Here is a 14211-nt window from a genome sequence, read left to right as displayed (position 1 = left end):
AGATGAGAGATTGGTTTTGATTTTTATTGACTAGCTTTGAACTTTGATAACTCAGATGTGAGTTATAGGTCCAAGTGAATGTATCTGGAAATTTGGTAAGAAATATTTCAGCAGAGCAATATAGGGAATTACTATGTCAAGAATATATAATATAAACAGTCCTGTTTACAAATACTTGATCTACAGCAACTTGATCCTCTGTCCCCAGCAAGGACCACAGTTGACCTTGGTTCTGTAGTTTAGAACATGGGCAACTGTACTGATCGAGACAGATTTCTCTAAGACAAATGGAGGGTTAGTTAGTAAGCAAAGCTGAAGAATATTAACCCCCTTAATTCATCTTAATTAAAATTCAAAGCGTGTGTTTTTTCACTGAAGAAATATCATTATTGTTGTTGGGTGTATTTGAGTTATTCTTTTAGTATAAGGTTTTTAGGTACTTTCTGTCAATTAGCTTATGTGGATTAGATTAAAAACCATTGATTTTTATAGTGAGTTTCAGATAACAGACTTATACATGAAGTTTCAAATAATTTTTTTAGCCTCCGAATGGAAAATTTTTAAGTGTCCATTAAAAATAGTCTAATAAACATTTCTGTAGCCATGATCTAATGTCTTCAGGTAGTATTTTGCCCACACTACAGCTTGCTTTTAAGCTCTGTTAGAATGGGTCTAGAGTGCCTTTAGTTTACTCTTAGCTAATTCAGTTCCAATAACCTATATAATGCCTTACATATAGGGTGTGTCCACTCTGGCTAGTGGAACACCATTTCTCCTGTATGATATGCATGATTTCTGTTGCTTTCCATTGTATTTTCCTCTGGTCCCGTGAATTTCACCTCACACACATATTTATAGTTTGGAACTTGTCAGAAGATGTAGGGGAGCCCATTGGAGATTTCCGGATCCCTGTCTCTGTCCAACTTTCTTTTCTTTGGTCTAATGCCTTGCAAATTCTCACCACCTTGGCCTCCTTGAAGGTCTGTCTTTTTACTAACTCAGCAAGTCTGCCAAGTTCTGTTTGGGCTCCCTCTCCTTTCTCTGTGGCTTGTAAACTTCCTAATGGTAGTAAGCTTGAAGATTTCTAGGGTTTCCTTGCTTCCCTTTTCTTGAAATAATCACAGTTCTTTGCCTGTTGTCTAGTATTTGGAATAGTTGTTTCATACATTTTGTCTGCTTTTCTAGCTGTTCATGGCGGGAGGGCCATTCACATAGCCTTTAACCCCTATGCCAAAGGTCATTTAATTACAGTATTGATTATTTTATCTGTGATTTCTCTCTTTTTCCTTGTCATTTCTCTCAAGGGTTCATCTGCTTTTCAAAGAATCAGCTTTTTCTTTCTTAGTCTTTTGGTTCATTAAGTTTTGCTTTTGAAAAAATTTCTTTCCCTTTACCTTCAAGTGTAATTTTTTGTCCTCTTTTCTAACTCCTTGAGATGGATGCTTAGATAATTTATTTTAGATTTTATTCTTTCCTAATTTAATGTATAGTATATGTAATATATGTACAGTATATTTAATGCTGTAAATTTCCCCTTTACTGTGCTTTAGCTATAAACTACACAGTTTTGATGTGCCATATTTTACTTTTCATTCAGTTAAAAATTTAAAGTATTCGTTGTGAGGTCATCTTTCCCATGGGTTATATTGAAATATATTACTTAATTGTTAAACATTTGGAGACTTTTCTAGTTGCCTTTTGTTTGTTTCTTTCTTGCTTAATTCCACTGTAGTTGGAGAACATTATCTGAGTACCATTCATCTTTGAAATGTGTTGAGATTAATTTTATGGCTCATCACAGGGTTTATTTCAGGAAGTATTACAGATAAAATTGGTAAAAATGAATATTATACAGTTTCAGGATACAGTTAAGTAGGTGAAGTTTAACTACTTGTTCAGATCTTCTGTATCTTTACCCCACTCTTCCCACCCCCACAAACCTACTTATTTTATTGGTTACTAAGAGAGCTTACAGACAAATCCTGATAGTGTATTTGTCTGTTTAACTTCAAGTTCTTTCAGCTTCTGCTTTATATATTTTGAGGCTGTATTATTAAAAGTATGCAAATTCAGAATTGCCTTATTCTTTTTGGAGTGGCCTTATCATCATGAAATATCTATTTCTAGAAATGTTTCTTACTTTGAAGTATGTTTTGTCTTATACTGAAATAAATTCACCATCTTTCTTTTTGTTAGTCTTTATATATCTTTTCCTTTTTGTACTTTAAATCTTTCTTAGGTTTTATATTTAATATGTTCATTTTGAAAGTCACCTATAGTTGCTTTTCTTCAATCTGATAGTTTTTATTTCAATTGTATTATTATTATTTAGTCTATTTATATTTATTGATTACAATTATATTTGGTTTTAAATCTCCCATCTTATTCTGTTTTTTCCTTTGTCCAATTCATTTTTTTCTACGTGTTCTTTGGTTCATTATATTGCATTTTCTTCTTTATTAGCTTGTTAAAACATTCTTTTATTTTTGCTTTATGTGCTTTACTTGTTGGAGTCTAAAATAAATTAGTACTTCTATTACTTTTATTTCCTCTACTTTTGGTACCTGAAGGATAGCTTGAGTAGATGTGCCATTGTGAGTATTCCCCTTCTACTCACGTTGAGCTCCTTAAGGAAAATTAAAGCCATTGTTTTGATATATGTCTTGTAGTTTAGAAAACTGTTGCCAGCCTGACTTTCTTTGCTGGTGACTTGATCATTGTTCTTCTTTTTTCACTTATGTGCATTAACTTCATCAGCATATATTTGAGTTGACTATGGTTAATCCATTTCTCCATGTATGGTGGACCCTTCCTACATGGATATTCTTTTAGTTCCAAAAGTGTTCTTAGATTATGATTGTAATATTGTCTTTTCTTCCACAGTCTCAGGTTGGATGCTCATTTTCTGCCTCTTCTTTCTATTAGGTACTTTCTCTGATCCTTTCTTAGTTTTATTTGTTAAAAGTTTATTTTTCCTGTATTTTTTATCACTAACATCTGTTTCTCTTATTGTATGCTATATTTAATGTTGGAGTGGTTGTGTTACAGTCTCCTCTGCTTTATGGGTTTTTTGTGGGGCATATTTGTATCACCTGAAAAATTTGATTCTGACTTTTTTTTCTTTCTTACATTTGCTTTGTATAGATGTTGGATCTTTGTTGTTGTTAATGATGTTAATGATTACTCCTGGATCAGCAGTAATCGGCAGTTCTGTGGATGGGCTGAAGGTTTTGGGGTGACTCACAAGGTTTTTTGAATGGTGCTGTTCTATTATTATTATTAACACAGTGAAATAGAGTTTCTTTAATAAATGGGGAACTTTATAGGGAAAGCTGTGTCTATTTTTAAATCCTTTGTTGACATCTTGTTTTTATTGAGCCCTGGCTTTAGCACATTGTTTTCTAGTTTTCTTTTGCCACCATGCCGTCAATGGACACTTTACTTTTTAAAATATATCTTTTTCCTAGAGTATAGGAGATCCTTTAAAAAAAATCTCCTAGTTATGGTTTTAGTTGGATTTTGGTTGGGGGTGAGAAAGTACATGTTTGTGTTCAAAATGTCCATGTGACATGTAACCTGTGTTATTTTATTCCATGAGTAATTTTTAAATTTTGATGACAGTTTTATTTTATAGCAAATGTAGTCCTTTTTTTTGTAGAACTCTACTTAAGTGACTATTTAAAATATTTTATTTTTTTGAAAAATAAAATATTAGGATATTCATTTTGATTGCATGTGTTTAGAACTTATTAGCCAATTAAGAAGCTTGACAAATTGGTTCTTGAGGGCAGTAATTCATTTTATGTAAGGGTGTTATGGTGATTCTTCCTGTTTTGTAGATATTGAAAGCATTTATCTGGTATAATAGGACATCTTGCTGTCCATTTATTGCTTATATATTGTGTGTTCTAGAGTGCCACATTTTTTATCAAATGTTTCTTTGCTTATAATATATCTCCATATTGGCTTTGGTACTCTAGAGACTTGTAGAGTGATTTATCAGAAAACTATTTAAGAAATGAGGGACAAATTCACATCTTAAATTTTAGTGTAGGGTCTTTGATTTTTTTTTGTTTTTGTCTGGTCAGGGTAGGAATCTTTACTCGATCTGTTACTTTTTGATGGAGATCCCTCAAATATGTAATTAAAGTTACTTAATAAAGTCAGTGGGGTTGTTCATATGCCTTAAGACATGAGTTTTACAAATATATATTGTAAAGTAATTCTTATGACACTAAGAAGTCAGCAGTTTAAGTCATTTTTATCTGTGATTTTGTGGTTCTTGATAGCAGCCTTCAGTAAAGTCGTTTTGCCTGTGTTTTGATTTGCTTTCTTTTTTCTCATGTGTTCTCTTCAGTCTCTTACCCCCCTTGTAGTTTATAAGCAAGATTAAGAGGCCTACACATCAGGATTAAAATAACAAACATTAACACATCATTGGGGGGTAGCTTATGTTGCATACTGTGATATTTTGAAACTTACTTCTTTCTTTAAATTTTATATTATGAATGACTTAGCTTATAGATCTACTATTGCTATCATAGTAGCTTGTTGCATACTGTGATATTTTAAAACTTACTACTTTTCTTTAGATTTTATATCATGAATGACTTAACTTACAGATCTGCTGTTGCTATCATAGTTCATTGAGCTGCACCAGCAGCATTTTTAGGAGAATATCTGAGAATAGCATGGGTCACTCGTATGAAAACACGCTAAATAACGAGGAAGATGTTTTTGGAGACTGGCAAGAATGTGCTTTCTAGAGTGGAATCTTTGAGTTAGGAAAAAGCTTGAGATCAGTTTGGAGGTAAGTGATTATTTCGTGAATAGGGTAAGTTGGGAAGATTAAAGATTGGAAAGTTGGTGCCATGGGGAAGGTGGACAGATAGTAATTCATAGAAAACCTCTATATGCAGTGCGGAGCTTTGCTGGGATGGTGATAGAGTGATCCTACCGTCTGGTTTCTGCGGAACAGTGACAATTTAGACCTGTTTTCCTTATGTTAAGTGCCCTACTTGACTCTGAAAAGTATTTCCTTTTATTCCCCAAAGACTTAGATAATAGGTGATGTGCTTTTCCAGTTAAGGGCAAACTAGTGAAGATGGTATATTTGGCTGCTAAGGGTTTTTGAATAAAGAAGACATGCATCATTAGCCAAGATTACTATTATTTACCTTCATATACAAAAGAAAAAAATATATTGAAAATTGAAACTTGAGCAGTCCTATGCCAACCTTAAGATTTAAAGGTCTGGGGACTTCCGCCAAGATGGAGGCATAGGTGGATGTGCCGTGCCTTCTCACACAACCATGTTTAAAGACAACTAAATATTAGCAACAGAAAACACAGCCAGAACACGGAAAATTGAACTTTTCGGAAGTCCGTTAACAACAAATTCTTCAGCCTGACCGGTAAGGGGCAAAACCAGCGGCTGGTGAAGCAGGATTGCACAGGAGGTCTCGGTCAGCCGGACTCAGGTGCGGAATCCAGGCGCAGGGTTGGACCTAGTGAGCGACTGAGCGAGCCACCAGAGCGACCGCGGGGGAGACAGCAGGGAAGCGGTGCTGCGTGTTGACTGTGGTCGCCCATTTGTGCATGGGCGGACAGGCGAGGGAGTGGGCGGTTGGACCAGGGCCCGGCGGGTCCACGCGGGAAGTGGCAGTGGAGGGCGCCGCCATTTCCCCGCTCTGACCACGCCCCCACATACAGTGTCACAACCCAGCGACCCGGGAGTCCAAGGCACCGCTTCTCACGCTTAAAGGGCCAGAACAGACCAAAAATGTTGCAAGATCTCAAAGCCCCAGAGCCCATAGATCTAAGCGATGAAGAAGTAGCAAAACTCTCAGACGCACAGTTTAAAACACTGGTCATCAGGATCCTCACAGAACTGGTTGATTATAGCCACAAATTAGACAAATATATGAAGGCGAAACTAATGGAAATGAATGGAATTGCACAGGACACCAATAGCAATGAAAAGGAAACTGGGACTCAAATCAATGGAGTGGACCAGAAGAAAGCAAGTAATGGCCAAACAGAAAAGAGTCAAGAAGCAAGAATTCAAAGAAATGAGGAGAGTCTTAGGAACCTCCAGGACATCTTTAAACGTTCCAACATCCGCATTATTGGGGTACCAGAAGGGGGAAAGGCACAGCCACCAGTGGAAAACTTATTTGAACAAATAATAAAAGAGAATTTCCCCAATCTGGCAAAGGAAATAGACTTCCAGGAAATCCAGGAAACTCAGAGAGTCCCAAAGAAGTTGGACCCAAGAAGGAACACACCAAGGCACATCATCATTACATTAACCAAAATTAAAATGAAGGAGAAAATCCTAGAAGCAGCAAGAGCTAAGGGGACAGTCACCTACAAAGGAGTCCCCATCAGACTGTCAGCAGATTTCTCAAAAGAGACCTTACAGGCAAGAAGGGGCTGGAAAGAGGTATTCCAAGTCATGAAATCCAAAGACCTACAACCAAGATTGCTCTATCCAGCAAAACTTTCATTTAGAATGGAAGGACAGATAAGGTGCTTCTCAGGTAAGATCAAATTCAAGGAGTTCATCATCACCAAGCCCTTATTATATGAAATGTTAAAGGGACTTACCTAAGAAAAAGAAGTTAAAGAAACATGAACAGTGAAAGGACAACAAACTCATAGTTATTAACAACCACACCTAAAACGAAAGCAAACTAAAAGGACAGCTAGATCAGGAGTGGAAACATAGAAATGAAGATCTCAAGGAGGGTTAGCAACAGGGGAGTGGGAGGAGGAGATGGGGGGAGAAGGTACAGAAAATAAGTAGCATAGACAGTAGATAGAAAATAGATGGGGGGGGCAAGAATAGCATGGGAAATATAGAATCTAAAGGACTTGAGACACATGGTCATAAACTAAAGGGGGGGTAATGGTGGGGATGGGGGGGTAGGGTGGAGGGGAAGGAAGGGGGGGAATAGAACAACTGTAACAGCATAATCAATAAAAAATTAAAAAAAAAGATTTAAAGGTCTGTCAAAATCAGAACTCTGCTCTTACTGGATTAGGTATATGGTATGAGGGAAATATACTCCATTTGCTGCTGTTCAGGTTTCACCCGTTCATTCAGTTTAGCACATTCCTCAGTGACTTCTTTCTCTGTGGCTGCCTCCTCCCAGATCGTGCCTGCTTTCTCACAGTTTAGTCAGATACTGTTATTTAACCCTTACAGTAACCCTGAAAGGTAGTTATTACCTTGCTTTTGTAGACAAGGAAACATGACCAGAGAGGAAGAAACTTGTGTGAGGATACCATTATATGAAGAATTATTTATCATTCAACACAATATTTCTGTAACTTTGGGTATATGACAGAAGATACCTCACTTTTAAGATATAGTAAAGCCATAATTTCACCATAATCCATTTAATTTGGAATTCACTAGTGGTAGCACATTTTGTCCAACGGTTTATTTTTTTTTAACAAGGGCTAACCACTAAGAAATGAGCTTATGTTAAAGATTTATTTTTTAAAGAAGCTCTTTGAGTTTTGTTGTTGATTTTAAAGTACATTTAACTAATTTGTGTTTTGTTACTCTACATTTTCACTAGTTAAGTGAAAACTAATTGCCAGAATTATACAAGGTCATGCAGAAGTAAGGACTGTTGAGTGTGGTTGGTAGGGTAATAATATGGGTGTAATAATTCATAGTTTTCATTTGAACTGTCAGACGCTGTGTTTGAGTGCAATATTGTTATGTTACAGAATTACATGCTTATGATTTTGTAAAGTAAGGGGCATTATTTGTGCTGGGCCCTGTATTTTAGACCCAAACAATTTAGAACCAAATTAAGATAATATATTATATGTCTGTATACTCATACATGTAATTTACTTGTAGTGGTTGAGGTTTTCACAAAAAAGACACCCTTCATTTTTATTATTGTTACTTTCTTTTCATTGGAAAACTCCAAATTGTGACTAATTATTGTTCAAAGATTTTAGAATAATTTGCTAAATTTTTAATATATTCACAAATAATAGAAGATTTAATTATAAATGAATAAGGTAACATCTGTGGGGGCAATAAATTATGATAAATTAAATTTTTACTTTCAAATTAATTTTATTGGGATAACATTGGTTAATAACATGTAAATCTCAGGTATACAAGTGTATAATATGACATCTGTATACTTTGTTTTGTGTTCACCACCTGAAGTCTAGTCTCCTTCTGTCATCATATATTTTATACCTTTGATGCCCTTTGTCCTCCCCCAAACATCCTTCCCTTCTAGTAACCACCATTCTGTTGTCTGTATCTGTGGGTTTGTTTTTGTTTACTTAAACTTCATTTTATGTGTAAAGAAATCATGTGTCAGAATTAAGAGAGGGAATAGTAAAATGTAAAGAAAAATGATGAAAATTTATATTTATAAATTAATAAGCCCATATTGGCATTCCTAGCAATAAAATTGTAACTTCTCAAAGTCATATATTAAAAAGGAAGGTTGTGATCTCATGATGTAGTAATGCTCTTCATTTACTGAGTGAACCAGTTGGGGATGAAGGAGGACCAACATTACTACTACTGAAACCCATGCAGTTCTCTTCAAGACCAACGTACATCCTGAGTACACAAGCCTAGTTCATGTGGTCTTCCTGTTGCCCGCATTCTTAATTTTTGTAATTTATGCTTGCTCTTTTCTTCTTTGCTTGATCAATCTAGCTCTTAGAGAACCAGATTTTGGCTTTGTTAAGTTTCTTTATTGCTCTTTATTCCATTGATTATTCTTACCTTCATTCTACCTGCCTTGTGTTTACTTTGTTCTTCTTTTTCTAGCTTCTTAATGTGGAAGCATAGGTAATTGATTTTTTGGACCTTTCTTGTTTTCTAAGGTAAACATTTAAAGCTCTGAATTTCACTGCTAAATATGGCTGCATCTGACAAATTCTTTCATTCTGTATTTTCATTGTTTTTTAGTTTAAAAAATTTTTCATGTTTCTAGTGATTTCTCACTGGTCCAGGAATTATTTAGAAGTATACTATTTAATTTTTATATAGTTGGTATTTTTTCCAGATGTTTTATTGTTACTGAATTCTAATTTAATTCTGTTCTGGGCAGATAAACATATTTTGTGTGAATATTACTTATGAATTGATCCTTTGATTATCACGAAGTATCCATTATATTTCTGGTGATACTTGTAGTTTGGCTAATGTTAATACATTCATTCCAGCCTCCCTCTGTTTACTGTTTGTATGATATATCTATTTTTAGACATTAACTTTTAACCTATCTGTGGCTGTATATTTAAAGTATATATCTCATAGACAGCATGTAGTTGTGTATGGCGTTTTAATTCATTTGAACAAGCTCTGTTTTTTAATTAAAGTATTTAGTTCATTAATAATGTATTTATTGATATGTTTAAATTTAATTCTACCATTTTATTGTTATATGTGTGAGCCTCTGTTTGGGGGATATTTTTTGTACATCCTTTCCAGCCTCCTTTTGGATTAATGAATATTTTTAATAATTCTCTTTTGCTCATTAAAAAAATTGTATCTATATTTATTTGCATTTTTTTCAAGTGACTACTGTAAGGGTTTCATATATGCTCTTATCATTTCAGTGTATTTAGAGTTACTGCTTCATCATTTGGATGAAATGTGGAAACTTTATAACTGTATAGGTCCATTTACCTAACCCATACTTTATTCTATAGAAGTTGTATATATTCATTATAACCCTTCAGTAAGACATTATACATTTTACTTTAAGCATTAATACATATATACTTTAAATAATTTAAGAGAAGTAGTTTTTAATATTTACCATTCCTAAAGGCCTTCATTCCATCCTAAAGATCCAAGTTTTTATGTTATCATTTTCTTTACCTTGAAGAACTTTAGTATCTGTTGTAATTGCAGACATACTATTGATTATTGTATTTTACTTTTTCTTTATCTCAAAAATGTCTTAATTTTACTTCAGTTTTTGAGGTATATTTTTGCTGGTTATAAAATTTGGGGTTGATTTTTTTTTTCTTTCACCATGTTAAGAATTTTGTTCCACTTTCTTTTAATCTCTATTGTTTCTGATAAGAAGCCAGCAGTAATTCATCATTGCTGTTCAAAATGTAATGTTGGTTTTTTTCCTCCTGAGTAGTTTCAGTATTTCTCTTTACTTTTTATTTCATTACTTCGACTATGGTGTTACTACTAGTCATGGTCTTCATATTTGCCTTGGAGTTCACTGAACTTCCAGAATATCTACCTTTGTCTTTCACTAAATTCGGGGAAGTTTGGACCACTACTTACAAATTTGCTTCTGTCTCATTATTTTTTACTACTTCTGGGTTTAAATAAACATTTTTGACACACTTAAATATTGTCAAACAAATCCCAGAGGGTATGTTTTTCTTTAATTATTAGCAATCATTTTTTCTCTGTTCTTCATATTGGATAATTTCGATTGATTTTTAAGTATACAGATTCTTTTCTGTGTTGTTACCAGTATACTTTAAATCTTATTTAGCATAATTTTATTTTATTTCATTTATTTATTTTTAGAGAGAGGGGAAGAGAGGGAAACATTAATTTGTGGTTGCCTTTCATGTACTCCCCTCCCCCATTTGGGACCCAGCCTGCAACCCAGGTGTGTGCCCCGACTGGGAATTGAACTGGTGACCCCTCAGATTGCAGGCTGGCACTCAATCTACTGAGCCACACCAGACAGGACATTATTTAGCATAATTTTAATTTCAAATATTGTGTGTTTTTAGTTACAGAATTTCTGTTTTTCATTTTCTAGTTTTTCTGCTGAGATTTATTAGCTTTATATTCATTATAAGCATAATTACAGTTACTACTTTAAAATCTTTGCTTGCTAATTCCAGCATCTGGTTCCTCTCAGTGTTGGTCTCCAGTAACTGTGTATTTTCTTGAGACTGGGTCACATTTTTAATGTTTTCTTATATATCTAGTAGTCACATTTTGAATATGGTCAAACCTCGGTTCTCAAACGTCTCTTATCTCAAACAGTTCAGTTTTGGACCAAGTTTTTCACGAGAAAAATGTTCAGTTGGTAAACAGAATATCGGTTCTCGACCTGACAACCCTTTCATACTGATACTTATATGATCAGTCAACTGTATAATTCAGTTTTTGAACAAATTGTTTCTCAAATACCCTTCCAGAACAAATTAAGTTCAAGAACTGAGGTTTCACTCTACTCTGGATTCCATTATATTTCTCTGAAGAACATTGATTTTTTTTGTTTACTTTTGTTTACTTTGTGTTAGCAGAAAATTAACTTAGTTAAATTAAAATTGTAAAAATCCTGTCATTGGGGTGCAGTTGAAATTTTAGTTCAATTTTTTTTATCCTCACCTGTTTGGAATCTGCCATTTATGTGCACTATGTAGGATTCAGCCAGAGATTTGAAGACTTTACATAAAGAATTTTAGCTTCCTCCTCTGACTCCTTTCCGAGATTCCCACATTGTTTTTCTTTTGTGGTGGTTGTCCTGAGTCTTGTGGTTTTTCAGACTGGACTTTTTTGTTTGTTTGTATGTTTTAAATTTTTTTATTGGAGTTATAGCTGTTCTGCATGACACAGGCTTGGTTTGTCCTCAGAAAAGAAGTGCTAAAATTTTATTTCATCATTTCAGTATTTCATGCCAAATACACACTAAACATATTTCATAAAATCTGCTTACTGTAGGTCCAGGTCAAGACCTCGTCCACGCTCCCATAGTCGAAGCAGTGAAAGGTCCAGTCACAGAAGAACCCGTAGTCGATCTCGGGACAGAGAACGGTGTAAAGGCAGAGAGAAGGAGAAAAGAGGGAAGGAGAAGGATAAAGGCAAGGACAAGGAGTTATACAGCCTCAAACGTGGGTAAGTTGGTATTTCCGTGAACATTCAGCAAATCCTAAGCGTTGATGACTCAGTGATTTCATGTTCAGACTAAATTTTTATTCTTGGAAGAGTTACTTAGATGGAAAAAAGAGGAACATACAAAGAAGATAGAGGAAAGAGTAAATCAAAATAGTTATCTCAAGTTTTTACTGTTTTCTATTCCTATTTTTATTTAATGCTTATGTAATAAATCTTGGAAACACAAAATAAATGGCTCTGTTGAAGCTTAGTATCTCAGTAGAGAGAAACACAATTCTGTAGGAAAGTTTTACATTTGATTGCCGTTATCATGAATATGAATTTAAAATTTGAAGACTAATGATTAAACATATCTATTATGGTATTGTAAAGATGTCTAAGGAAAAGATTAAAGGTGAAACAAAGGGAATGAACCATGTGATTTACTATTGGTTAGGTCTCTTTCAGTGTAAAATGGGAACCTGGACAGTATTAAGGGGTATCTGTGTATTAGAGTGAAGGTATGTGCATATAAGACCTGGAATTTATTTTTTGTGGAATTGATATTATTGAAACAGTTAGTCTAGCTCTGTCCATTTGCAGGGTGAAGTTCACTCATAACTATTTATTAGAGGCTGTTAAATAAGGTGTGGTTAGTAGCTTAAATTATACCTCCTTACTTGTTTCATTCATAACTGACATTGGGGTATTTTATTCTATGAAGTAAAACATTTTGGAATTTATCCTCTTTTGTCAGTCCTTCAACACCTTACATATGTTCACTTTAATACTTCCATTAAACGTTTTCATTTTTAATTTACCAATCAGATTTCAGTGTTAAATTCAAGAGCTTACCGTGGTCTTGCATATGGTTTCTTGAGATCTTGAGTCTATGAATAATTAAGTTTAGTAAAGGGTATGGATCTCTTCTCTAATCCTTATCTTTTCCCAGTTCTCTGTATGTTTATTTTGTATTTCCAGATTTACTGTGGTATTACACAAACCTGCCTAGATCATTGACTTTTAAGTGTTTGTTGAAATAATAAATTTATGGTTGATTATGGAAGAGGATTAACATTGCTATCTAATTTTTTTCTCTTGATCACCCTACAACCATTAATACTAGTAGAGCTGTTGTAATACTTCAAAATTCTGAATTCTGCCCATTTGTAATTTTAAGGATTCTTGAATGTTATGGGGGAGGGGATAGGTTTGGATATCTGGCTATAAGGATGGGGAAACTAAGTCAAACAGAGTTGGTAGAATAGTATGAGGATCAGAGAGAGTGTAGGGGAAATCTATTGATAAAGGGAGAAAGTTGGGAAGATGATAGATTTGAAGAAGGGGTGTTGAGTAGGTTTGTGAAACTGGAAAATATGAAGTAAAAGGATGCACAAATTATGTCAATCAAGGACTTGTCTTGCTTCTTGTTCCTTTTTTTTCTTTTGATTTACACTTTTGATATCAGATGACTACGAGATGTGTAACTTACGGTTTTTAGTGGTCATTAAATTTTTGCTTTCCATCTCACCAACTTTTTTTTTTTGCACAGTTTAAAATTAGTATTATATGAAGCGTTGTTTTACAAATTTTAAAGGTAAGAAAAGTTAGAGCATGAAGGAAAAATGGAGGTCAGGTGGTTTCTGGCAAGGTTCTCGTATGGCGATGGTGACAGTAGTCTTGAGGTTCGGGGTCAGCTTTACAGGTTAGACTGCCTTTTCACTCAGAGTTGATTGTGTTCTAGGGACTGATTCCAGAGTAACAGGTTCACAAGATGATAATGATGTATTTGTCATTATTTCCTGCATCTCAGCAAGGGGAGTGAACAAGGTCAAAATAAGAGCTGTCAGTTGAAGGGTACTGGGTACCGATGCCAAAAGCTGTGAGCAGCCTGATTTGGTCATCTCCATGATTTTAGTAGACCACAGTACAGGGTCGTGGTATGTCAGGGTGCCCTCTCTCCTAGTTAGTGTAGAGGACACACAAGTTTGTACCTTTCGGTATGATGTGGAATCAGGATTCACTTTTTGAGGGCATTAGCATAGACATTTAATATAGTAGTGTTTATATATGTACAGATGCACCCTGCTTTGCTCCAAAAATAATTTATCTTTTTTTAAAGCTTATGTGTTTATTTCTTAAACCTGATTTGTAAGCCATTTAGGATAGAGAATGTGTCTTAATTCTTTTTTTTTAAGATTTTACTTATTTTTAGAGAGAGGGGAAGGGAAGGAGAAATAGACAAAGAGAAACATTGATGTTCGAGAGATACATCCATTGGTTGCCTCTTGCATGCCCCCAACTGGGGAGTTGGCCTGCAACCCAGGCATGTGCCTTGACTGGGAATTGAA

General features: G+C 34.6%; 1 protein-coding gene across 1 annotated transcript in view; it reads left to right on the top strand.

The window, feature by feature from the left end:
• The window catches only part of RSRC1 (arginine and serine rich coiled-coil 1), a 321547-nt gene that overhangs the window by 68843 nt on the left and 238493 nt on the right, over positions 1 to 14211 (top strand). The window contains exon 5 of the mRNA XM_053657700.1: positions 11708 to 11881. Coding sequence (XP_053513675.1) covers positions 11708 to 11881 — 174 coding nt within the window. The remainder of the gene's footprint in view (positions 1 to 11707; positions 11882 to 14211) is intronic.

This window comes from Artibeus jamaicensis, unplaced genomic scaffold, assembly GCF_021234435.1.
Source record: "Artibeus jamaicensis isolate MK-2021 breed Jamaican fruit bat unplaced genomic scaffold, CSHL_Jam_final scaffold_474, whole genome shotgun sequence".
Lineage (NCBI taxonomy): Eukaryota > Metazoa > Chordata > Mammalia > Chiroptera > Phyllostomidae > Artibeus > Artibeus jamaicensis.
The sequence above is the reverse complement of the archived record's forward strand: the minus strand, read 5'-3'. Positions and strand labels throughout refer to the sequence as shown.